A 25,762-nucleotide genomic window follows, 5' to 3' on the forward strand; every position below is an offset into this window, starting at 1 on the left:
TTATAATGCAAAGTTGCAAAAAAACAGCATATGCATCAAAATAAACTATTTCCAGCAGTGCAATATGAGTCCTAAGCATCCCAGAAACGATACAGAAAGTCATAAAGTCAAACATAACTTTTAAAAACACAAGTATGGGCTCATGAGGCCCTTATGGTAAAAAAAAAAACAACTACATTTCTGCAAAATGACGTCACTTCCGGTTTCGGGCAGGACATGGCAGACATGCAATAGTTCGTGCTGATGGAAGTAGGAAGTGTTACAAACAGCTGATAGGATCGGCAAAGCCTGTTTTCGGAATATTATGTTTTGTTGCTGCAAGTGCTTTTTATGCGGTTTTTGCAAAGCTATATGTGGAAGGAAACTGTGACCAAGGACAAGCTGATGGCATAAGATGAAACTGGAGGAGTTGTACTTACATATGCAAAAAAAATTATTGCGCTAACTATTTTTAAATCCCGGTAGAACTGCAACCTACGTAGGTTGCAGTTCTACCGGGATTTAAAAATAGTTACGTCACCGGCTTTAAAGGGTTAAGATAGACCAGGGGTAGGCAATCTTTCTGATGATGAGTGCCATCTAAAATTTCCTCAGAAGTCAATGTGCTATATGATTGCATGGCATGTTTGTTAATACACATGTTAATGTGATCTCTGGTCTCCCACTCAGAGACACAGGTCTCCGAGTGTCCAGCATTCAGACGGCTACCTGAGGACACTCATGTGAAAGAAAATCTGCTCACACAGATATGTAGAGCCAAATACTGTCAACAAGGCCTCTGCAATGTGACAGTGATATACACTGTCTTATTGGTATATGTATGATTTCTATACATTTTACATCAGATAAAAACTTTGGTTGTAAGCTTCAGATAATTATTTAATAACAGCCAGACAATTTTAATGAGAATAAGAAAGTATTTCTTTGTGCCCCCCTTTCCCTGTTAATGCCCTACCTGCCCCCCTGTCAAAACTTTGCTAGACCCGCCCCTGCACAGTTACCAGCTGTCAGCTGCATAAAAAAGGAACCTGGTGTTATTTGTCTCTCAGAAACAGCTCATAACTTCCCTTCAACTCATTCATGTCACCTAAAAGGTAAACCTGTTTCTCCATCACCTGTTCAGCTCTGATGATTCAGTAAGGACATCTCCTGGTTTCATCTTCATGTTTCCCTCTCACCATATAACCAAACCGATATCATGACCAGCAGCCTTTACAGCTGTGGCTCCAGCAAACATCAGCTGATACTAGAAAGTAATATTAAATAAATTCTAACAACAGCTGATCAAGCTTAAACGTGCTGCTGTTGTTTAGCGCACCATCAGCTGGTTTCGTCTTTCTGGTGCAAAGTGGGAGATAAATAAACAAGTGAGACGATCAGCTGATCATTGATCAGTTTCATGATTGAAGTAGCAACAGGAGAGAGAGGGGAGAGAATGAGAGAAGAAGAGGCAGCTGCAGTGTAACGACAAATTAACTCCAGCTTTGTGTGTTTTTCATTGTAGCTGAAGTACGGGACAAACCGTGTTCCTTTTCAGCTCAATACGAAACGTGTGATATTTTCTCCGAATACGAGACGATTCCGTTTGTACAGGATGGTTGGCAACTCTACTAACTAACTTTATGAATAAAATAAAGTTCACTCTCAGTAACATCATAGCACCACCCAGCTGTATAGAAACTCCGTCATGCTAGCTAGCACGCAGTACGAGTTATTGTAACTGACTGTAAAAAGTCAGCACAACGAAAATAAACTCCACCTAAGCTTGGTTTATATCTGACCCAGATAGACTGCAGGTCATAGCTTCTTACCTGAAGTTAAGTTCACCTGACACTCGGACCGGCGGCCGCCTCGGGTCTCTCCTCTTGCCTCCCCTTTCCCTCATCCACCTGCTGGCCTCCACCACTTGCTAATGTTACTGAATCTGTGGAAGCTCCGCCATAGCCACCACCAAACAACTGACTTATTTTTACACACCGGCCAGCATTCTGCTTAATGAAAAAGAAGACTGATGTGATTAACAGGTCAAAATTAAAATCCCACCACTACTCCTCCTTTAAGCCAGCTTTCTTCTGATTGGCTGCACCTTGCAAACAGTAGGTTTGAACAATAGGTAGGTGGGGCTTCCGTCATAATCAGAGCTGTTTGTGTTAAGGAGCTCTGCTGCACTGAAATAGAACCTGAGAATGTTGTGACGGATCAAGCTTTCAGGTTTTTGTCTTTTTTGCGAATTGATTTTGGTGCATGTTAACAGTAGCCGCGCCTTCTGCTCAGGAACCAGTCTTAGCAGATCACAGTCTATACCTAGTAAATACACCTGTTTTGAAATTTGGCATTGTGCTGATCAGCGGTTGACAGTGCATCAATAAAAAAAACTCCCATCAACATTTACTTTGTTCATTTATTATGGCAACAAAACGGCCAAATTACCCATAGAGACAACATCACATCCTGCTACGTGCAGCTTGGCTGTGCCATCCTGTGTCGGCTCTTACCTGTGCATGCTACGGTGCCCCACTCCTACATTAGTACCCACTGTTTGCCAGAGTGCCCATTTTGTGTAATTATATGAACTACAGCAAGCTAATGGCCCCGACAGAGCACTGCCTAGGCCTATTACACCTCAGGGTGCTGCAAAACACCATTACCACCAACAGCAACCTGGAGTGTTTGTGCATGTAGGTGACAGGATGTGTGTGCAACTGCACTTTCTGCGTAACGTTCATGTAGATGTGTTGGTTGGAGGTGGATTGATACATGTCACAGAAACACAGCAGTTACAGCCAAAAATTGGTGCTTTTAGCCTCAAATGCGTGTCTATTGATATGTGTATGTGCGTACCACACCTGTCATCTCTCCTCCATTAATTTCTCCACGGCTTTAGCCGCTTGCTGCTGGCAACTGTAGTTGACACAGCAGAAAGGATTGCAAGTTTTGGAAGCCATTGCATCCACTTCATTTACCACCATCTCATCTTCTGCCTGTAAATTGACTATTTGGTTCACAGGAAGTGATTTAATTGCATGTTTGTCAGTATGTATGTATGTGTGTGTGACTACCACTGATAAATAGTATCTAGTGTAATATTTCTCTCTGTTTGAGGCCTCAGCTCTTTTAACTAATAATCATCTGTGACTCACATGTATACATAATTTAGGTGCTCGTGTTCACGATTGTCTGCCCAGCTTTGCAGGTTATTGAAGATTGGCTGAGTCGGTAGCTCGTGCCTTTCAAGGTAGAAGACTTAAAATCAAACACGTGCAGCTCTTTAGATGAGAATAAGGATTGTGATGGACTCAATTAGATGGATGGATGGACTCATCTCCCCACAGTCAGATCCAGGTCAAAACATTGACTATACACATAGCTAGTACAATTTACTTGACAGTGGCCTTGGCTGTCTGTTCAACCATTATGTTATCCCATTCTCTTTTTAAAGAAAGAGCCTTAGCACGGCTCTATTGACAAGCTGCTTTCCCTTCAGTATCAATAGCCATTAACCACTTTAAGCCTTGCCAAGCGTAGGAGATGGAGAGCTAATTGCCTTTTTTGTAGCATACAGTATACTGTAATGGTGAATCAATGTCTTTGTTAGTATTGTGGGATAAATGGATATTCATGCCTGAACAACCACATGCACCCACACATAGCGCTAGCGACATTAACAGCATATCTACCTACACATACACACAAATGTTTGTTTGGCTACATTTGTGAGGACATCCTATAATCAAATGGTTTCTAAACCATTTTACTCTACCCAAAAACTGAGGGCTTAAACTGTCATTACTGCCCTCTGTTAAGAGGTTAAGCAGTGTTGAGAAAATTAGCTTTGCCAAAGTAAATGAACTAAAATGTGAAATTTTATATATTTAGTTTATCATTTGCTGATTCCTTTTTACACGGACTGTAACAAATACACATTCATCAATATGCATTTTTCTTTTATATACTTAAAGCATGAATGCTGCATTTCATGGATTCCAGCAAAGACTCACTCCTTCACACTAACACTGGTGGCCTCTCAGTGTGGAGTGTTACCACCTGTGTAGAGTGGAGTGAGTGCAGTATTCCCCCCTGACAGCGAGATGTATGCAATTAAACAGTATTAGAGTCATTAGCTCAACACAAGTGATAGCCAGCAGATGGTTACCATGCAGAAATATGCTCTTAATGAAGCTCCTCAGTCACTATGGGTGTATGCTTGTGTGGCCGAGCACGCATGAGCGCGCTTATGTGTATGTAGCGTGTATGGTCTATTGGCTATAACGCTCAAAGCAGCACTTGATTAGACGGCGGTTTGTCCTCCTCTAGCATAACCATTAGTGCCTGTGGTTGTTTATAAAAATGCTGTAGCACATGGTTAATTTCATTCATGCTACTTCTTTATCTCTGTGGAGGTCAAAATGTGTGACGAAGATGTTTTCTACGAGTCTCTAGCCATTGTAGGGATTTTGAAGTGTTTTAGAGCTTTAAAAACAAGCTTTATATCATGAACATCACTGAAAACTGACAAACCTTTTTTGTTAACATCAGTAGGTCCTTGATAAGAATTTGCATTTATTGGACATTTTCTTAGCTGGATCTTGCTAGTACCAGGCTGGACAACCTTTCGCCTGCAGAACTACTTTCTTCATTGCACAGATTAAAGAAGGTGCGGGAAACATTCCTTGGTCCATATTAACATGTGTCCATGTGCCAATAAAATATCCCCCCATTATTGAACCCCCACCAGCATGAACCGATTACAAACGGCCGGATGGATCCGTGCTTTTAGTTGTTTTTACACTAAATTCTGAGCCTACCCTCCAAATGTCACAGCAGAAGTCAAGAATTGGTTGATCAGGTAACATTTTTCCAATCTTCTGTTGAGCCTGTGCAAATTGTAGCCTTAGTTTGATGTTCTTAACCAATAGGAGTGGAGTCCAGCGTGGTCTTTTGATACACGTTGTGTTTGTAGATGCTCTTCTTCATACTTTGGATGCAACAAGTGATTATTTTGACTTTTGATTTTGCCTTTGGCGTCAATAAGGCAGACCTTCTCACTGGATATGTTCTCTTTTGTCAGCTCATTCTCTGTAGACAATAGAGGTGGTAGTGTGGGGAAATCCCAGTATATCCACAGCTTTTGAAACACTCAGACCAGCCTGTCTGGTATCAACAACCATTCCACATTCAGAATCACTTAAATCGCATTTCTTCCCCACTCTGAAGTTCAACAGGTTGCTTGATCAATGTCTATTTGCCTAAATGCATGCATGAGTTGCTGCCATGTGATTGGCTGATTGGTGTCAACCAGCAGTTAAACCTGCTGATTATTACCCAATAATGTGACTGGTACATGTATATGAGTATCAAACAACCACATGACTTCATGTTTATGTACAATGGACCTTTCAAGTTTCCACAACTGGTCCTTACTACTTACTTTGGAGCATGGATCCCTTTAGACATGGAATAATTCCACACCTACACACTTTTCCTCTTTATTGTTTACAAAGCAGGAACTCCAGCAACACTTGAGGGAAGATGAACAACTTTAATAATTGACCAACGCGTTTCGGCTTGTGGCCTTCATCAGGGTCATCTTGACCTTGATGAAGGCCTGATGAAGTTGTTCATCTTCCCTCAAGCGTTGCTGGAGTTCCTGCTTTGTGAATTCTTTCATCCTCTCCATGCACCTTGGAAGCAGGTGAAGTTGTGCCAGAAAATTTTTGCTGCTCTTTATTGTTTAAGCAGACTCCTGTTGTCAGAGTCTGCATATACAGTATATCACTCGACGTAGTGAAGGTCCAACGTCCAAGTGAAGTGAAAATAATCAAAACATATTTTTGAGTAATGGAGGACTTTAAAATAAAGTTGGCCATTTACAAACCTGTCATTATCAATAATAGCATATTGGCCCAGATTTGGAACGACTCATGCTTATCATGAATTTTCTCTCTCATAACTGAAGCATGAAATACGATAATATGTAAAGCCCACGCTTGTTTAGCTTGTCTGTCAGTTACATCCTCACTCTCCTGTCAGGCTCTTGGAAGTGGTTAATTTTTTTTTTTTTTTTTTTTTTACTGACAGCATCTTCAAGACATTTTTTTTTTAAAGCTCTTCATCCTTGACAGATTTTCTCCCCGCTTCATTTCTGCTGTAAAGATGTTGAGTCCTTTTCAGCCGTCATGAATTTACTTCCTCTGTGACAATAAACCTTGTTACTTCAGCCTTTGGGAATTTCTCCAGGTTAAACTGGGGTAATAACAATAGGTAGCCTCGCGACACCGAGGCCACCAGTAAGTCATAACTGATTGCAGATTGTGCTTTTGCTGAATAATATCCAGGAAAAATCTTGGCTACAACATCAAGAGTGTTGCAAGTCCCCAGGGAGTTTTTCTTTTTGTAAAAGAGCCTGAGGCTTTGAGGTGCAGTAGGGGAGGTGCGTGGTGTCTCACCCCCAAAACGACTGTGCTTATAGGTACGTTTGCAGTCCAGCTACAGTGAATTGGCTGTGGTATTAAATAAAATTAAATAAATGTTTAGTTATTTGCTCTTCTTTTTTGTTCTGTTTATATTAAAAAAAAAACTTGTTATTGGCTTAACTTATTAGACAGATATTGAGCAGGACATCTCCAGGTCAAAACAATTCATTTAATTTTTCTTTTCTTTTATATGATTTGTCCTAAGAAGGCATAACACTCTGCTGGCTGTGAGCAAATTTTGCGGATTTCCAACTTGTGTGTGTGAACGTGAACTCGAGAGAGAGAGCATGAGCGATGAAAGGAGAGAGCTGATAGTGATGCTCTATTGAATACAGATGAGAGAGAGGCAAGCTGAATTCTGATCAGGCTTTCTTCCACTCTTCCTTCCGCTCGCTCTCTCTTTTTTCTGTCTCCCGCTCCATCCCTCTGAGTGAAAATACTTCAGAGGACTGTGTCTTTCTGAACCAAGGGGGAAGTCAGTAGGTCAACCTTTCAAAGTCAACGTCCAGGCCCTCCTCTCAAAGGTGCAGCTATTACAGTGAGGGCCACCCCCTCCCCGTCCCTGTAGAATTAACAAGCGTGTGGATTTTGATGTTAGAGATATGGAGCAGTACTTTAGAGGAAATCTGATCCTGAACTGAAAATCCTGTTTCATGTTTAACAACACTAGAGGCCGAATTTGTTAACATTTTTATCAGCGCTCGCTCGGTACCTGTGAAAATTTGTATTTTTTTTTTTTTTTTTTCCCTTTTGAGAAACTCCGGCAAGGTTTTAACGCATTCCAAGGGCCTCAGGTTCATCAAAGTCAGTCAATAAAGTAATCTGCAGCTAGTCTCCTGGAAAAACACATTTCTACATCAGCTGAATGTCAAAACCGGTATTCAGCTGACTTCACCTAGAACTTATTCAGAAGACCGGGGTGAAGCGAAAGCCTGATCTCAGAAAATATCTAGCCAGGATGGCAGCTTGGAGCTTAATTAGTTGAAGAAAGCATGTGCTTTTTTCCCACCCCCCCCACCACCCCCCCTCCCTCGCTCAGAATACAAATGATTTTTGGTGAAAAGTCACCGGGGTCGTCTCACCGCCTCATTAAAACCGAGCGAGGATGGGAAAAAAATTAATGGAGCCAAACACCTTCAATTTAATACGTAGGAGGGTAAACTAATACAAAGTGCCTTGCTGTAGTAAATATCCCCACTTAAAGTTTTGTATAGTTTGACTTTCTCAGTAGTCGTAGAAAGATCAGCGTGAAGACGCAGGAGCACATCGACGCGTCCGCAGCGTAATGGTTAAAACCACGATTGCGACGCGATTAGGTTTCGGCATTTGAAAGCGTCTTCGAATCCTTTTTGTAACAGGGTCACATCCTCTCGGATAGCAGCGAACTGCTTAGGACTCAGATGAGTGTAGACACCACAGTCCCAACGTGATTTGTCCTTCGATGTGATTATCAGCAGCGTGATTGGTTGTAAACCCCGTTGTCACGGCAATGATTTCAGCCTTGATGATGAAAGCTCATGGGACACTGATCCGTAGCATGCAGACACACACACACACACACACACACACACACACACACACACACACACACACACACACACACACACACACACACACACAATCGCTCTGTCTCACTGCTAACCAGTCTCATTCCCCTTTGAGAGAGAGGCATTAGTCGGTGAGATTGAACTCTTGCATGTGTGTGTGCGAGTGTGTGTCGCTGTTGTCTGTCTTCTTACTTACCCAGTAATGTACAAAACAGGAATCTGGGGAAAGGCTCAAGCTCCACTGAATTGTACTTGACATTTTATTCTTTCTTTCCTGATTTTTTTTCTCTCTTTCCCTCTCACACCATACCCTGGACCCCTTTTTTCTGTTTCCGTCTCACAGCTGTTATTAAACCACTTTGACTGAGTTAATAACATCTGTGTCACACTCACACACACAAAAGCAAGTGTAACTGTGCCTGTCTGCTACAGTACCTTGTGCAAACCAGAACTGCAAGTGTGCATCTTGGTGTTATCCATCTAAATACACTAATTATTATACTGGGTTTGGTGTACCTGTACACTTTTTTTTTAAAGATGGTAAAATGAAAATGAAAAGCAGAACAGAAAGACTTAATATAAAGATTTGAGTGAAAGATGATCATGGAAACATTGTGTTATTTAAAAGCTAAACAAAGAAACAATAATTGAACTGAGCAGACCTCTCATTTTGAAATTTATGTAAGTAAATAAGTTTTATGTTTGAAACCAATAAAAATAAATGGGTTCTTAGAATTTTCTCTACCCACATTTACAGTCTTTACATAAAATAACACAGCAGCCTGCCCTCCAACAGCAGTTCAGATTAGCACATTTCTAAAACGTCTTAAAGACAGTCGTAGCTGACGCTTTCCTGAGGTCATTTGGAGGTCATTCCAGAGTCGTAGCGTGATGACAGCATAAGTGTGACCCGCCCTCCCCATTTTGAAATCAGGATTACGAAAGGATCTTGAGGGAATGTACAGTATGTATTCAGCACATTGACCACATATGCAGATGTAAGACTGTTTAAGGCTCTAAATGCGAACACTTTCACATTTAGTGTATTCTGTAATGCATGGGGAGCCAGTGCAGGACTGCTTTGTCAGTAACCTGGCAGCAGCATTCTGGACAGAAATGTTCATGATGCACACGCAGGGCAATTCTCTTTAGCAATGCTGCTGGAATATGTGGTGTATGGTTTGGCTTTCTCTCACTAAGATGAGCTTCCCTGTCTATGTTGCACCAGAGGATGTTTTTATCATCAAGCATTAATGATGCCTTCATAGATGTGCAAGTCACATCCATGTGCAGAGATCCATACTTCCACAGATGCTGGATTTTGAGCATTTTTGATGGTTTCTCTCCTTTTTAGCCAGTCCCTGATTCCTGAGTCCATGCACCCCAAAGATTTGTACTTCCCAGCTTTTCTGTGCATTCTTTATGTGGTTATGTTTATCACATCTGTTTCCTATGTCCTTTGGATCCGATTAAGGGGAACAAACTGAGCAGACACCATACACGAGGCATCTATGTATAAGTTACCTGGTGGAGAGGGAATCTTATATGCTTAAGGCCACTACAGGACCCCGGACTCAAGTCCACATCAGGTCATTTTGTGTATCATTCCTCTCCCTCCCTGCTTTCCTGTCTGCGCTGTATTCGACTTTCAAGAAAAGGCTGAAAATGCCAAAAAAATATATGAATATATATAAAAAGCAGACAAGCCAAGGCATTTAATTAAAACATTGCACCCAGCTTCTGACATTAGCCAGATCTACACAAATTAAAAGCTCGTAATCCTGGCAGACCTTTTATCAAACGCAGTGCGTACCAGGTGGAGGGAAGTGGTGCAGCTGTATTGGCTCTACTTGTTTTTCCTTTGCCAAAGGAAGAGCTCGTCTAGAGTTCTTTGCTGGGTCTTGCTTGAGTTCCAGAGAAGAAGTACAACTAGGTCACCTTTTCACCTGCTAGATGAAAAGGTGACCCAGAGAGCAGCTAAACTGGAGCAAGCACATTTACAACTGACTGAGAGTTGGCCGGAGAACAAAGCAGACCACGTTCACGTTTGAGCTGGCCAACGGGATGAATATTTGGCTATCAGCAGATGGCCAAATCCACTTCTGGTTGGTGAGGGCATTTGTGTATGTGCGTGAGAGAGAGTGTGATTTTTGACTTTTTTGGTAAAGTGCAATTGCCGCTTTGCCCTGGTGGTTAAGCTGGCTACATGTTCACATTATGCCACCTTACAAGGTCATTTATTAGCATCTCTTGTTCGTCTCCCTGCCTGTTTGTTGTTTAAAAGCCAGGAGAGCCACCTTTTTGATTTATTTCAGTGTTTTGACTGATGGATATTGTTCAACTTTAAAAAAAAATGATCCTAAAACATTTTATTATTATTATTATTTAGGTCCTATAAGATGACGGTGAGGTCCTACCATCTCTGGAAAAGGCATAAATCCAAATTGGGATACAGAAAGTTTTATTTTCTGAATATAATTACAAGATGATGGATTTTAAAGTTCTGTTCTTAAGTGAAGCAAAGAGCCCAGACTCTTTTTCTCTCTTATTCTCTCTCATTGATTGCCTAACCATGTACCAGCTTTGTCTTACATTACTGTGAGACAGAAGTAGTGCTTCCACTCTCATTTATAATAAGTACAGCACCTCGACCCCCCAAATTGGTTCTTTGTCAGGTACAGAGGAATCAATGTACGAGCGTGATTCTGACCTGAAACCACGCTGCTGAGCTTGAAAAATCCCTAGTTTTGTGTGGATATAATAGCCGACAGTATAAAAATTCATCAGCTGCTGCCCACAGATTGTGATTTCCCTTTTTTCTTTCCTCATGTCCTCCTCTAGCCTCTTTTAATATTGATCAGATACACATTTATCTTTGCCTTTCCTCTTGCATCAGTATTTTCCTTTGGCCCTACACACACTCTCCAGTGTTTGAGTTTTACTTTTTAAATCTTTTTTCTCTCTGAAGCTGATTAGATTGATTAGATCTTGTCGTCATGCATCTTGCGGTTTTGCGTCTAAATAATGTCTTTGTTTCTTTCATCAGGGCCTGATGATCCTCTTACAGAACCTTCCCACGATGCACTGGGGCAACGAGGAAGTGAGCGTACTGCTGGCTGAAGCCTACAGGTTGAAGTTTGCCTTCGCTGATGCGCCCAACCACTACAAGAGATGATAAGCAAGGGGCGGGGAGGGGAGGGGGCTCCCTGTGTTCCTCCTTTACTCCCCCCAAAGTGGTCTACTGAACTCAAAGGCCTCTATTCCCACACAGGAAGGAGCTCCCTTTTCTTAACCTCCTTTTCCCTTATTGGCCGGTGGGCCTTTCAGCTACTAAGAGATTTTTGAATCAACCAATGACTGCGAGGATGTGCGGTGTAGCATTCTAACATGTTGATGTGGAGCCTTTTTTTTTTTTTTTTTTTTTTTAATGATTATTGTGTTCTCTGATTAGCTCTGAGCAGTGCAGAGTCCTGTTCTTTATCACTGCAAGTTGACAGCTGGGAGATCAACCTAAGGCCCGATGCAAAACCAGGAGCTGTTGCTCAGCACCGCCTGCGGTCTGGCTCCGAAAAATGCCTCTTTCTGCTAATTATTTCCATAACCATGGTAATACATAGTTGATTTTTTTTGTTCCCTGAGGCAAAATGTGATCTTTTTCCTTTTCAGTTTGCAAAGACAAAGAAAGATGTCAAAGGGCATTGCACTAGATACTTTACTTGCCCCCCCCCCCCAGATTGTTTTTCTTCGTGACCCTTCCAAGACTTTTGAAGCAAGACACTTTGTCAGTCAGTGAGAGGAGGCATGTGTACTTCCTTCCATTAAGCCAATCACACACCAGCTTTAAACCCTCATTGTCCAGTCTCATCACTGCAGCGTCTCGTTGTTTGAATGTAACGCAAACAGTGGCAGGAGGCTGCAGAACAGGAGTCACATACACAGATCAACATCAAAGAACATAAGAAGCCCTTAGGAGGGAGAACGCTACCTAGTCCCACTTGTTAGGGTTCTTTATTTCTTTTTTTGCTCCTCAGACCTGCCGCATGTGAAGGGCCACGTCTTATTATCAACTTCTCCTTCTTTGTGAATGTAAGACTACCTCAGAACACGCATTGTTATTACACGGTTATACACATAATGAGGCGTTAGCAGACATAAAGAAAGAATCACTCGGATTCACATTGGTCTGGGTGGGTGACAGGCCAGATCTGAAGTTGAAGCTAAATTCCGAAAGAGCACAATCGACACGGTTTGGGCACCTTTTGTTTTCAAGTTTTCCGCCCAGAATATATAAAATATGGATTGGACTGTTTAGAGATCACCAGCAAGGCGGGGCCTGAGCTTAAAAGATGTATTTCCATATAAACACGTGAAACTAGAAGGGTTTATTTGGAGGCTCCAACTTAATGGAAGTCTTGCAATTTTAAAATGCAATTACACACGCTTGATCTATTTCGGCTTTCGTAATTTATTTATGTAGAAGCTCTGCACGCAGATCATCGGGATTATCCTAAAAACGTACCAATACATAAATAAGTAAATAAATAATTACAAAGCTGTTTCTTTGCTTATGACCATCCATCCCATTGCCTCTATAATGCTGTTTGTAAGTACCCTGTAATCAGGCGTCGGCACGGTGCTTACTGAACTCTGTGAATATAATGGGAAGTTGACAAGCTTAGCAGGTGACAACGATTCATCACGCCCTTTAATTAAAAAGCGTTTGCATAAATAAGTTATACAACCTGCTTCTTGTTTTTGCACACACAACCCTCCGCCTTACATTAGTCGTTCACACGTTGCTCTGTTCTTATAGAGCACATGGGATGTCTTACGCAAAGTCAGTAGCACCATATTGGTGTGATGTTAGGTGGTGGTGGTGGGGCGGTAATCAGACATTCATGACATAACACAAAGCTGTTAACGTTTGGATCCTCCTGTCGCAACTCCGCCAGGATCCATTATTGTCACCCGAGCCGAAAAAGGCGGCAGGCGTAGGTGTGTGAAGGGAAGATGGAAGGAGAGAGGGGAAGGGAGGGTGTTGTGTTTCTTTGGAAGTTCAGTCCCTTTTTTCAGTGAGAGCTGTCAGTCTTTGATCACATGTTGAGGGTTTGGGCTTTTTTTTTTTTTTTTTTACCCAATCTGCACCAGTTTCACAAGCCCCTCATCTCCCATGCTCTCTGACAAGGAAAAACTGCACTTAATTTAAAAGTCTAAAAAGTCCCCTCCCTTTTTTTGTATGAGATATATTCTTTCAGTCAGCATTTTAAATATTTGTCTTTTTCATTTAGGTTTTATTTTTTTAAATGCCTACATATGTTTACGTTTACATGCCTGTAAAGTTGTGCCTGACTCTGGAGACACGAGACAAACACCCTGGTTGTGTTTTTTGACCACAGATGATTTTTTTTGTTTCGTTTGGTTGGTTTTTTTTTTTTTAGGTTTTAAATTTGTGCAAGCAATATGAAGTCATTTTTAATTAGTAATAAAATCAAAGGAAATATTATTTTGACTACAGAAACCACCAGCATGAGCTGTTGAATTACACTCTGGGCATTTATGCCACAATAAAATAACCAATAACCCATCCCTTAAGAGGCTTGTCAAGCTTTGCATTCCTGCACATGCTGAAAGAACATGCAGTGAATGGGCTGTGGCTGTAGTGCTACTCAGCATTTAAACAGTTTGGCGTCCGCAGTTAGCAGCTTTATGAAATTTGGTTGAATTGCCACTCCAGAATCGCCAGTCAGTCAAACAGACCAAAATCATCCCAACCATGTGTTATGAACCTGCAGTCTCTTGGCTTTTGAAATGGTTGCTTCAAAGACAGGGGCCAAGTCTGCATCCACCTGCAATTAGTTGCCATGTTCAAAGCAACTTGGTCTGTCAAAAACATGATAAAAAAATAAGAATCAGTCTGCTACCACTTTACAACCAGAATGCAACCAGTTGCCAACCAACTGAGACAAGTCCCCTATTGCAAAGACTCTTAATTGAGTCGGTCTGCTCACTACCAAATGTTTTAAGGTGTGTTTGTTTTTTTTTGTTTTTTTAGCATAGTTACTGGAGATGATATTTGCTTATGTGATCTGTACGTTGTTATTTAAGTTAAAAAACTGACGCCACTGAAGCCACTTCTGAGTTTGAGTGTTACATTTTTTTAATCATGAATGCAAAGCTTGACAGGCACAGCAGCAGTCAATAAGGTTGGGCAGGGGTGAGCGAGCAGTCAATATTTGTCCCATTTATTACCCATAACCTGACTTCTCACAACATTAAACTGCCTTATTGCACACATTCATATGGATATGAACACTGTAGGGGGTAAAAGCAATGTTGGTGGTGAACACCGATGCTCCAAGATAACAACAAATGTGAGGTTCGAAAGCCGCTGTAGTGTCTGTCAATATATTTGTGTGTGTGTGTGTGTGTGTGTGTGTGTGTGTGTGTCAAAGGCAGAGAGTAGGTAGGTTTGAGCCCCCCTCCGTTTCTGCTGTTATGCTATATGCAGTGTTTTCCCTTTAATAAGAGTCAGCTGCCTACACACACTTCTGCGAAGAGAGGTGAAATTAACAAACAAACACAGGAGCAAATTCATTTGCAATCTGAAGTTTGACTCTCAACACACACACACAAACATATCTCCATGGAGATGAACGCCTCAGCGGCATCAGGTTGAAACCCCTTTTTTTTCTATTAGCCCACACACACACACACACACGCACACACACGGCAAACTTCAAATACTCTTTGGAGCATCTTCAGGAGTGTATCCTTAAGTAACATTTCCAGCTGCTTTCATTTCTCTTAGAGTAAAATCTGTCTATGAAAACCAAACTGAAGGAAAAAAGAAAAATCCTCCCTCATGTGTTTTGTCTCCAGAAAAAAAGAATCAAATAATACTAGAGCATGTGGGTGACAGGAGTAGCAGGTGTTGAATTTAAAAAATAAATGTGTACAGAGAAGATTTTGAAACAAAAATCTGTAAATAGAAAGTGTAAATAAATCCTATATATATGACATCACGCTGTACGTATGTGCCTGTTTTTTCCTCGAGCGTGCGCACGTGAGCAGAGAAATCGACTCGCTTTTTCTGAATATCGCACGTCCGACCGCGGTCAATTAAACTCGACGGGTTTTCCGTATTCCAGAGCGCCGTGCCTCCGCTGCCTCCTTGTAGCAGCACGTCTGCGATGTGTGTGTAATCTGTCTCCCGGCGAGTCCGGAATGAAGCTCTTTGCTGTGATGAAAACACAGAAATGATGCAGATGCTTTAAATCAAAGCCGCCGCTGCTGTTTGTTATATGTGTGTAATGAGCATGCTAGTACATTAGCCAGTGCCGCGAGAAGGCCGTGGCTAACAGCTGTGCTAATGTGCAGCATGTAATCATATTGGTTGCCTACACACACACACACACACATCTAAGAGGTACACACATACACTGCTTGTGTGGAGGAAATGGCAGCAGCAGCTCAGTTAATGAGACTTTTTCCCTTCCCTGTGTGTGTTTCAAGAGAAGGAAAGCAGCAGACACACAAAGACACGCAAAACAACAGCCAGACTGCTTTCAGTTGCAAACAGGAGAGCATACCTGTGCGTGTGCAAAGTGTGTGTGTGTGTGTGGGGAGCAGCCCACAGTAGAAGCTCCCTCTTGCTCTCGTTAGGTTGACTGATGTTCACACAGGCAGCCAATTATGGAGTGCCGGTCACCGAGGACTTCAGTCACTTCATGGGAAATTAAAAATACATTAAAACCAACAATGGTCGCAGGAAGGCGCCCGGTCGTGCGCTCGCGCACACATTAGGGCAATAAGAGTGAACGGTGGGAGGAGGCGTGCCAGCAAAGAGCCAGCTGGAGCTCTCTCTCTGTAGCTAAAGAGATGTAGCGCAATTATTAACATAATCAACTTTTCCTTCAGCTTTCCTTCTCACATATTGTGGCTGTTTTTCTTTTTTCTTTATTCGTACAGTATGTCACTATTATTATATCAGCATTTGCTGTTTTACCTCCCAAATCCTGTTTAACTCCCTCCAACCAATTTATAGTCCTGTAAAGAAGTATTTACCTGCATGAGTCCTTTTCATCAGGGGCTCACGCTGGCAAATGTTCCAGCACTCTGGGATCACTAAGGCAGAAATGTCAAGACTCCGATTTTGAAGTCGTGTCTAAAAATCTATTTCCTGATTCAATGTTTTTTTGAAGAGTGGATCCGAGCAGCAACGGCATTACAGTCACACTATAGCATAAAGACGCAGATTGAGGATGACTCCGGAGAGGATTGTAGATGCACTGTGGAGGCACAAGGCAGCTGTGATGTAAATCAGCTTCAGTCTAAAGGGAGAGAACCAAATATGTCAGGCAGTTCACTAACTAACCTAGAAACAATAAAAAACACCCATAAAACAGCCATAAGAAAGTCATCAACAGTCTACCGAAAGTCAGTTATGTGTTTATTGCTAGTGTATAAGATTATCAACATTTTTTCTTCTTCAGTCACAGATGCTGAAAGCTTCAAGTAGAAATAAGCTGTGTCCCAAAACGTCGGCTGCATCCTCCGGAGGCCGCGTTTGAAGGCCGATTACGTCACAGCCAGGCGACGAAGGCTGTCCCAATTTGTCGACTCCTTGAAATGCGGCCGACAAATGCGTCCTTCATTTCCCCGAATTTGAAGGATGGGTCGGGTGTGTCCTTCACCATATCCCAGAATTCATAGCGCGGCCCAGCCAAATTTCAGCTGCCAACAATGGCGGCCGCTGCTAAGTTTTAAAATTAGTCTTATTACTCTTTCTGGGTCACAAAATAAACTTTTAACATATTTTCAGGCGAGAAAGTAGCTGTGTAAATTTCAAATATCTGCTTGGTTTATCAAGACATCGCATATTTGCAAAAGTGCGCCGACGTTTTTGGAGACGTCTGTTAGCCACCCGCTCGATAGCAAGCCGGGGGGTTTAGTGGTCACTCGAGCCGGCGAGAGCAGCGGAATCGCGGCTTCATCGTTTTCAGGTCCCCGCTCTTTCGCTACTTAGGTTAAACATGATATATAAGTCACTCGGATAACTTAAAAATGTAATTGTTTGCCTTTTTTTTCGGTGTGTTATTTGTTCCGGAGTAAATCGGTTTGGCTGAGATCAAAGTTATTAGATTATTATATTAAATAAAACGTTATTAATCTATCTGGTGGGTTCCTCCGGGATTTTCACACAGCTGAATAAACGTCAAACAGAAAACTGATTAAACAGAAGTGTGAGACAGTCGAGAATTTACGCCAGTGTCCTGTTATATTTTAGATAGCAAGGAGCAGATGGCTTATTAAACTCCACCGACACAGCGGTGACGCAAATCTGAAGGCTAGACCGTCCCGTTTCACAGCCTCGCACTTCCGGCCTTCTCGGTCTTTGAAGGACCCATCCCACGTAGACCGCGAAGGCCGGGTCCTCCAAAGGATGCAGCCGACGTTTTGGGACACAGCTATGATCTCTCCAGTGAGAAGCAAAAATACATTGTATTGCCAAAAGTATTCACTCACAGGGCGGGGTCAGCACATGCTGAGGAGCGTGGTACGCAGAGGTCATCAACTTTCTGCAGTCAATCGGTACAGACCTCCAAACTCCAAACACATGGTCCTTGGATCAGCTCAAGAACTGCGCATAGAGAGGTTCATACAGTGGTTTTCCATGGCCCACCAGCTGCATCCAGGCTTTACATCACCAAGTGCACTGCAGAGTGTTGGATGCAGTGGTGTAAAGCACACCACAGGACTATGGACCATTGGAGACGTGAATAATCACACTTCTCTATCTGGCAATCTGACGGACGAGTCTGGGTTTGGGCGTTACCAGGAGAACAGTACTTATCTGACTTTGCCAAATGTAAAGTTTGGTGGAGGTTATGGTATGGGGTTGTCTTTATGAAGTTGGGCTTGGTCCTGTAGTTCATGTGAATGGAACTCCTAATGCTTCAGTACCAACACATTTTGGACAGTTTCATGCTCCCAACGTTGTGGGAACAGTTTGGTCCTTTCCTGTTCCAACGAGGTCCATCCAGACATTGATGAGCAAGTTTGGTGTGGAAGAATTTGAGTGGCCTACAAGTCCTGACCTCAACCTGACAGAACATCTTTGAGATGAATAAGAGCAGAGACTGCAAGCCAGGCCCTCCCATCCAACATCTGTGTCCGACCTCACAAATGTGCTTCTAGAAAAATGGTCAAAACTTCCCATAAACTCTCCTAGGCCTTGTGAAAAGCCGTCCCGGAAGAGGTGATGCTGTTATAATTGCAAAGAGTGGGCTGACACATTATTAAACCATATCGATTAACAATGGGATGTCACCCAGTTTTATATGTGTGTGGTGGCAGATGAGCGAATACTTATTAGTGGACGGTAATCTAAGAAAGAACAACGATCCAAGATGCCCAGTTTGTAGTCCATCCTCAGAACTTAGTTGCACCTCACAAAAGCCTGATGTAAGTGCAGTTATCTTTTCTAAGTCCAAATAAAATCTCACAGTGGGGAATATCATGAGGTGAAGGAGGGTCTTTTGTTTTTACTTCCCCCACTGAACTACTGTACAGTGCTTCATTTCACAGTCATTGCTGTCATCTCGGTGATTGTCCTAACAACAAGAATTTCCCCTTTTCATTATAATTTTTTGATTTCTCATCCAGCTGAGAAGGTAAATTAAACACCTCCACTCTGTCTCTGATACCGCTTGAATCAAGACACAGCAGGCCGAAGTCAAGTAGAGAGTCAACTTAAAACTTAACAGCTTAAAAAACACTGAGCAATTTTGGTGATTGTTTGAGAACAAGTAAAGCGGTCACTACAAGGAGGAAATTAAGGCCTATAAGAAGTGGATTTACTACACTTTAACACTTTAAGACATGTTTTATTCTAATCAGCTGGTCTAACAGTAGAAGTAGGGGGGTTTATCAGCCACTGACATTAAGCGACAGAGAAAGTGCTCCACTTTAAAGATGGTGGTGCAAGTGTGTTCTTCAGAGATTATATTTGAAGGCTATTAAAGGAATGCACTTTGCTTGAACTTCTGCAACAAAGAGCTGATCTGTCTTTTGATTTTGACTTTTTTAAAGTCATAGTCTTTCAGCGAGCGGCTGATGATGTGAATCGGGAATTTCTGGAGATACGTGCAGCCTAATGAACTTCATGTCATCTATTTTACCTTTGCAGCTGTAGAGGGATATTAATACTCAGCGTCGTACAATAAGAGCATGACTTGGAACTTCTGGAGACTTTTTATGGGATATGTTTGCAAGGTAAGAAAACTGAACTCCACAAATGAACCCTGACTGCTTACTCATCACATCAAGCTAAAGTTCAGCCTATTAGATTTGTTGTGCGTCTACTCATCACCGCTGACAGCATCATGGCAACTGGGATCAGCATGACTTTTATACATGTGTCACTCTGAATCCATCTTCAGACCATCTCCACACTACTGCTGTGCTCACGCACATTATCACGGCATGAAAAAGCATAATCCCACCACTGATTTTGCCTTGTAGCCTATTTATCACATGTAACACATACTGCACTGGCTCATTTCATCATATGGAAGTCCATATGTTTTTAGACCATGACCATTTTTCCTCCTCATTACATCACCACAGTGGATTTTAAATCAAACAATCAATACTCAGTGCAATCAAATTTATTTATATGGCACTAAATCACAACAATGTGCTTTATATTAAAAGGTAAAAAGCAAAAAGTAATACTGAAAAATCGCTAACATTGAGATGAACCCCTGTGAGCAGGGACTTGGTGACAGTGGGAAGGAAAAACTCCCTTTTAACAGGAAGAAAGGGGAATAACTGGAAGACTGTTCCTGCTATAAGAATAGTAAGTCCAACCATTATTCAGTCAGTCTTACACAAATATTTAGGTAATATTTCATTAATACCTTCCATTTTTGAAGTTCAGTTTCTTTCTTTCTTTTTAAGCTAGTTACATAATGTTGTATTAGCTTCTGATAGTGTAATGGTGAAGAAATGAATTTGGCATCCAGTTAGGCATTTCATTTCCCCAATCCTCTGGAAGACAGAAAACTAGTGAAAATGTTGTATTTCTGATTTTCTCACAGAACCAAAAGGTGGTGTGAGGTACTAACATTTTAAAAATATATCTGAGAAGCTGATGTCAAATTTAGAAAAAGTGTATTTCCTAAAGTATACTCTTGTCAATGATTTAATGAACTAATGTCATGGCTTCTGTCTGGTACCTCACCATGCAAGATAAGGGACTGATAAGCCACAAGACAGAAATATGTATGAACTTTTGTAGAGTTGTGAGCGTCTCTCCTCCACTGCAAAATAAGATCATGCAGTTGTTAGGAAATTGTATCCATAAACATATTATAGTAATTGTCTGCATGTTTGTTTTTAAGTTATGTTTGACACTAAAAATGTTTGAGAAGGAAGAGTGTTAAGTTTTAGTCCGAAGAAGTTTCCGTAATCTGGAAATTTTGTCAGGAGTTGCGGCAGGTTGATAAGTGCCGTCGACATCGCTCAGAGCACTATGACCAGCCAGGTGGACAAACTATCAGAGCAGCCCAGCTACAGAAGTAAATGACATTATTGTTACAGAGAGAATGTGCCCTGTTTGAGTGTTAGCTGAAGGCAGTAGCCAGCTGCTACTGTCTTTGGCTGTCTGTGTCAAAATCTGGAGTGTACACAGCATTATCCTTTTGCAGCACAGATATGTTGCTATTTTATTTTTTATGCTGACCATACTAATATAAAGGGTTCGTTTGTAGTGTATTCAATGTGATGCGTTTAATATCTCAGAGAAGTCAACAAATGACAGTAGCCAGTCCAACTGCTTGTGTTTCTGCCCCCCAAAACACTTTTACCGAGGGTTAAAGTGAAGCGACTAATACCAGGAGAGGAGTGGTGGTTAAAGCGAAGAGCTTGTCTCAAGGCGAAACATTTTGTCGGGCTGTTCTTAGTCATCCCACAGTCTGCAGCTAAGACTAAAAGTAGTTTCAGTACTTACAGGAGAGTGAACACATGACAATAACACAAGTGAATAATGTTGCTGTGTGCTAGTTCTAGGTAATCTATTATGTTTATGCTATGTTTAGTTATTATATGCTTGGTTATTATCTAAAGGCTCAAGGTCAGTTTTCCCAACTTTTTGGAGCCACAGGACATATTTCACATTACAAAAATCGCACGGCACACCACCAAACAAAATTTCACAAAAAGCATGTTGATCATTTTCCCCCGCGCACCAGGTCTGCGTGGTCACAGAAAAACTGGCGGGCGTGCAGATGTCCACACAGATGCTCGCACTTTTTGTCTAATGACAAAACTGACGTCAGTCGAATCTAAATGGATCCCAGTGGACTGGCAGGTGTGGAAAGTTTAAACAAGGCTTAATGCTAGTTCCCACCTGTTAAAAAATTAAAATTAAATAATGGTAGCCAGCTATCACCAGCTTCTGCTGAGAATTAAGCCAATTTGTAACTGATAATGGCCAGCAGGGGGTAACTTATCTAGTAGGTCAGAAGTGAAAAGGATTTCACTGCCAACTTAATTTGTAACCTGAGTAAACACACTGGTGATTTCAATCTTCAGTTTCAAGTCTTATTGAGCACGATCTTATTTTAGCATGGTTTTCATTTCGGAAGTTATTAAATTCATAATCACATTATGAATATTTAGTGTTTCTCTTTTTCAATTCATTTCTATTTATATAGCACCATATCACAACAGCAGTCACCTTAAAGCGCTTTGTAAGGTAAACACCCTACAATAATGCTGAGAACAGAATCAGACAACCTCTATAAGCAAACACTTGGCGACAGTGGGAAGGAAAAACTCCCTTTTAACAGGAAGAAACCTCTGGCAGAACCAGGTTCAGGGACGGGCAGCCATCTGCCGCAACCAATTAGGGTTGGGGTGAGGAGACAGGACAGATACAGTGAAGGGGAATAAATAAATGGGTAAAAAGTATAAACAATTTAAAAAGTTATAAATTTAAGAGCTCAGTTTAGACCATAGGTGTCAAACTCTGGCCCGCGGGCCAAATTTGGCCCGCAGCCTAATTACATTTGGCCCGCGAAGCCATGCCAAATTACTATTAGAGCTGGCCTACTGGTAATATACAGCTAATATATATATCGTTTAGTATTAGGCTTTGCTTGTTCCATATTCAGTTTTTCAGCAAAACTTGTTTGAGTCCATAATAAAAGATTCATTCTTATATCTGGAGGAAGATTTTTTTTTCAATAAATATTAATGTTAGCCGGCAACTTTGTTCCAGTTTTGAATTTTGGCCCACTGTGTACTTGAGTTTGACACCCCTGGTTTAGACTATGCAAGTAATAGTTTAAAATGTTTGCTTGAATTAGAAGATAGTGATTGAAACTAAAAATAATTAAAAGTCTTAACAAATTATTAAGTCTTGTTTTATTAGAAAAAAAAAAAAGAAAATATAGAGGTCAATAACAGCCACTTACCGGTTTTAGTGAGAAATGAGCAAAAGTCTTCAATTTTGCTCAAACAGCTTTTTGCAGTGACGCCTCCCCCTGGGTTAAGCTACCTAGATTTTCACCTAGAGTAAAAGTTGTTCTCATCCCTTCAGTGCTGTGGTAGCACTTTTTTTTTTTTCAGGTGATTGGGCGAGAGCAGAAAACTGCAGCACTTCGGGTCCAAATCACTTTATAAACTTTAATACAAATGTCCTCATTCCTGTACATTGGAGTGAATGTGTGTATGTGTGTGTGTGTGGATATATATATATCTGTGATTTTGAATGTGGGTCTCAGTGTGTGCATGGGGAAGCGCTCACGTCCTCTATCATGGTTAGGCCACCAAGCTGCAGTGTTAGCTAAAATAGCAGCCGACCCCTCTGGCCTAAGCCTAAGTGACTCTGTAGCGATAAAGACAGAACCGTTAGCAATGACACACTGAGGATATGTAATTAACTGGTGTGTGTGTGTGTGTGTGTGTGTGTGTGTGTGTGTGTGTGTGTGTGTGTGTGTGTGTGTGTGTGTGTGTGTGTGTGTGTGTGTGTGTGTGTGTGTGTGCGTGCGCTACAGTTACTCCTGCTTTTCATTTGGCAGCTTAACCAATTCAATCCTGCCAACTGGACGGTAGATTCGTTCACACACTAATGGGAAATACTCTCATTGGCTTTCTTTGAATTAGTTTAAGGCTAAACTGATAAAGTACAACTCATTCTCTTAACCTTATCGTCGCGCTGCTGCACTAAAGATACCTGGGGCTAAACACTGTATCTGCACATCTGTATACATGTCAGTGTTGGAGCTGGTGTTTGATTACATGCGTGTGTGTGTGTGTGTGTGTTTGAAGGAGACAAAGATCATTGTCAGTCTGATCCGGTTTGATTTGTCATTTCTGCTGTGAAACGACACTTTACAGAGTGCCCTGCTGCATTGCCTTTAGCACAACAAAACCTCATACTGCGACACCGTTCCACCTGGCACGTTGCCATAGTGTGTGTTTAAGTGTGAAAGGTGATTACATACTTTGTCACTTTAAAGAATACGGCCTGTCTTTGTTGTAACGATGCCATTTGGCTGTGAGGGTAGGTTGTTACATACAGATAATGCAGAAAACCCAACACTGGGTACCCTCAGGTAAATTTGATCGTCTTCATAATACAACACTGAGTGCTGGCACTGACCACCCTCAAAGGTCAGTCTGAGGTTGTGTGATGAAGGACAAATGTCAGTTAATAACACCGAGTTGTTCATATATTAAAGCCCGTAAGCCCACTCAGGCTTGAAACACTGCGAACGTTAGGCCGAAGCAGCCACCAGGTCAGGAGGTCTGTGTTACATTATTTGGATCTGAGCTGTGTTAGATGGCTGGCTGCATTAGTTTTCCCATCAGCGGCACATCACAGGGGTTTTGCCTGGTCTGTACTGACGATCACTGTGTGAACAGAGGCGAGCTGAAATACAAATCCAACAGCTGTCGAAGACGAGCGTACACAAACTGCTGTTTGACTGCGTATCCCTGTATTTGCCTTTGACTGTGGATGTTTCCGCAGCCAGTTTGCTTTTCTGTCAGACCACGAGCTACAGTTAACACACTCCCCTCTCACCCCCACCCGAGCTCGCCTCTTCACCTTCTCCACTCTTAATAGACCACTTTGAAGAAAAGAGGGACTAAAAAGAGCTACAGCAGACTTGTTTTTGGCACGTTGGAAGGATTTGTACAGTTTATAAACCACCTTAGCTGGATTAACTGTCACGATCCTGGGCTGTTTGACCCAGCGCTTTGAATTTTAATATAATTTGATGATTAAATGAACCCAAACATAAACCATAAACATCTAAAGCTCCTAGTTTGCACAGTTATAGTTCTCTGTTTATTAGACTTCCTAAACTGCTCACCATCAAACAAATTTTCTTATTCTTCTTTGGAAGCTACATATGCATCGAATAAGAGAAAGTAATCAAGTTACAAGCAGGATTAGCATCTCATATTTACCAGATATGCATGGCAACACATTCCAGTGAGCCCCAAGAACCGCTGTACTAAAAAATGTATTCACAAAAAACAACATACATGTCACCATTTGTTTGAGATCAGCTTCTACATATAATATATATAATTTGTAAGGATTTCAGCCTTCTAAAAATAATTCCCCAAATTCATATATACCAATCAGGGATAAGATTGTGACCACCTGCCTAATGTTTTGTTGCCCCCCCCTCCCTTTTGGTGTCAAAACAGCCCTGACCCATCAAGGCATGGACTCCACTAGACCCCTGAAGCTGTGCTATGGTATCTGGCACCAAGATGTAACAGAAACCCTGAAGTCCTGGAAGTTGTGAGGTGGGTCCTCCATGGATTGACAAATTAAATTCATCGTTGTGCTCCTCAAACCATTCCTGAACCATTTTTGCTTTGTGGCAGGGAGCATTATCCTGCTGAATCCAGCCATCAGCGAATACTGTATAAATGGAAGGACGTAACAATCCTTAGGCATGTGGTACATGTCGAAGTAACATCCACATGGATGGTGGGACCCAAGGTTTCCCAGGAGCACATTACTCAATGCATCACACCCTCTCCATCGGCTTGCCTTATTACCACAATGCATTGTTGTGACGCACATGCACCCTGCCATCCACATTATGTAAAATAAAACATGATCCATCAGACAAATTCAACTTCTTCTATTGCCACATGGTCCAGTTCTGATGCTCACATGCCCATTGTTGGTGCTTTCGGTGGTGGACAGTGCTCAACATGGACACCCTGACTGGTCTGCGGCCATGCAGCCTCATTTGCAACAAATTGTGATGCTCTGTGTATTCTGACACCTTTTCTATCAGAACCAGCATTACATTTTTCAGTAACCTGAGCTTCAGTAGCTTGTCTGTTGGTTCAGACATCAACTTTAGAGATTGAATGTTCAAACCCATCCACTAACAAGTGCCCTGATGAAGAGATAATCAGCGTTATTCACTTCACCTGTTAATGGTCATAATTAGGGATGGGTATTTTCACGATTCCGATTCCATTTTCGATTCTGTTTAACGATTCGATTCTTTATCGATTCTCTTATCGATTCTTATTTTTAAAGAAGGAGAACACTAAGGTCGATTAGCTTAGAACTTTGTTTTATATCTTCTCTTTGAACAAGATAGAAATTTAGGAGTAATATGGCCTTACAAACCCAACAGTGAGATCTTAAGAGATCCAGCCTACAGCTCTTCAATGGGGTGTCACAGGGTCCCCAGG

At 41.7% G+C, this 25,762-nt stretch overlaps 1 protein-coding gene and 1 long non-coding RNA gene across 4 annotated transcripts in view; one reads left to right on the forward strand and one right to left on the reverse strand.

Moving 5' to 3' along the window:
• LOC120735600 overlaps positions 1-10,448 on the reverse strand; it is a 19,547-nt gene extending 9,099 nt beyond the window's left edge. Inside the window, exons 1-2 of the long non-coding RNA XR_005696309.1 lie at positions 10,438-10,448; positions 1,375-1,380 (exon numbers count right to left, since the gene is read on the reverse strand). This is a non-coding gene — a long non-coding RNA (uncharacterized LOC120735600). The remainder of the gene's footprint in view (positions 1-1,374; positions 1,381-10,437) is intronic.
• The window catches only part of tbc1d22a (TBC1 domain family, member 22a), a 159,100-nt gene extending 144,058 nt beyond the window's left edge, over positions 1-15,042 (forward strand). For all 3 annotated transcript variants that reach the window (XM_040035039.1, XM_040035041.1, XM_040035040.1), the window contains one exon: positions 11,067-15,042. In XM_040035039.1, coding sequence (XP_039890973.1) covers positions 11,067-11,195 — 129 coding nt within the window. In that variant the 3' untranslated portion in view covers positions 11,196-15,042. The remainder of the gene's footprint in view (positions 1-11,066) is intronic.
• Positions 15,043-25,762: the final 10,720 nt, after the last annotated feature.

This window comes from Simochromis diagramma, unplaced genomic scaffold (assembly GCF_900408965.1).
Source record: "Simochromis diagramma unplaced genomic scaffold, fSimDia1.1 OVJJ01000816.1, whole genome shotgun sequence".
Lineage (NCBI taxonomy): Eukaryota > Metazoa > Chordata > Actinopteri > Cichliformes > Cichlidae > Simochromis > Simochromis diagramma.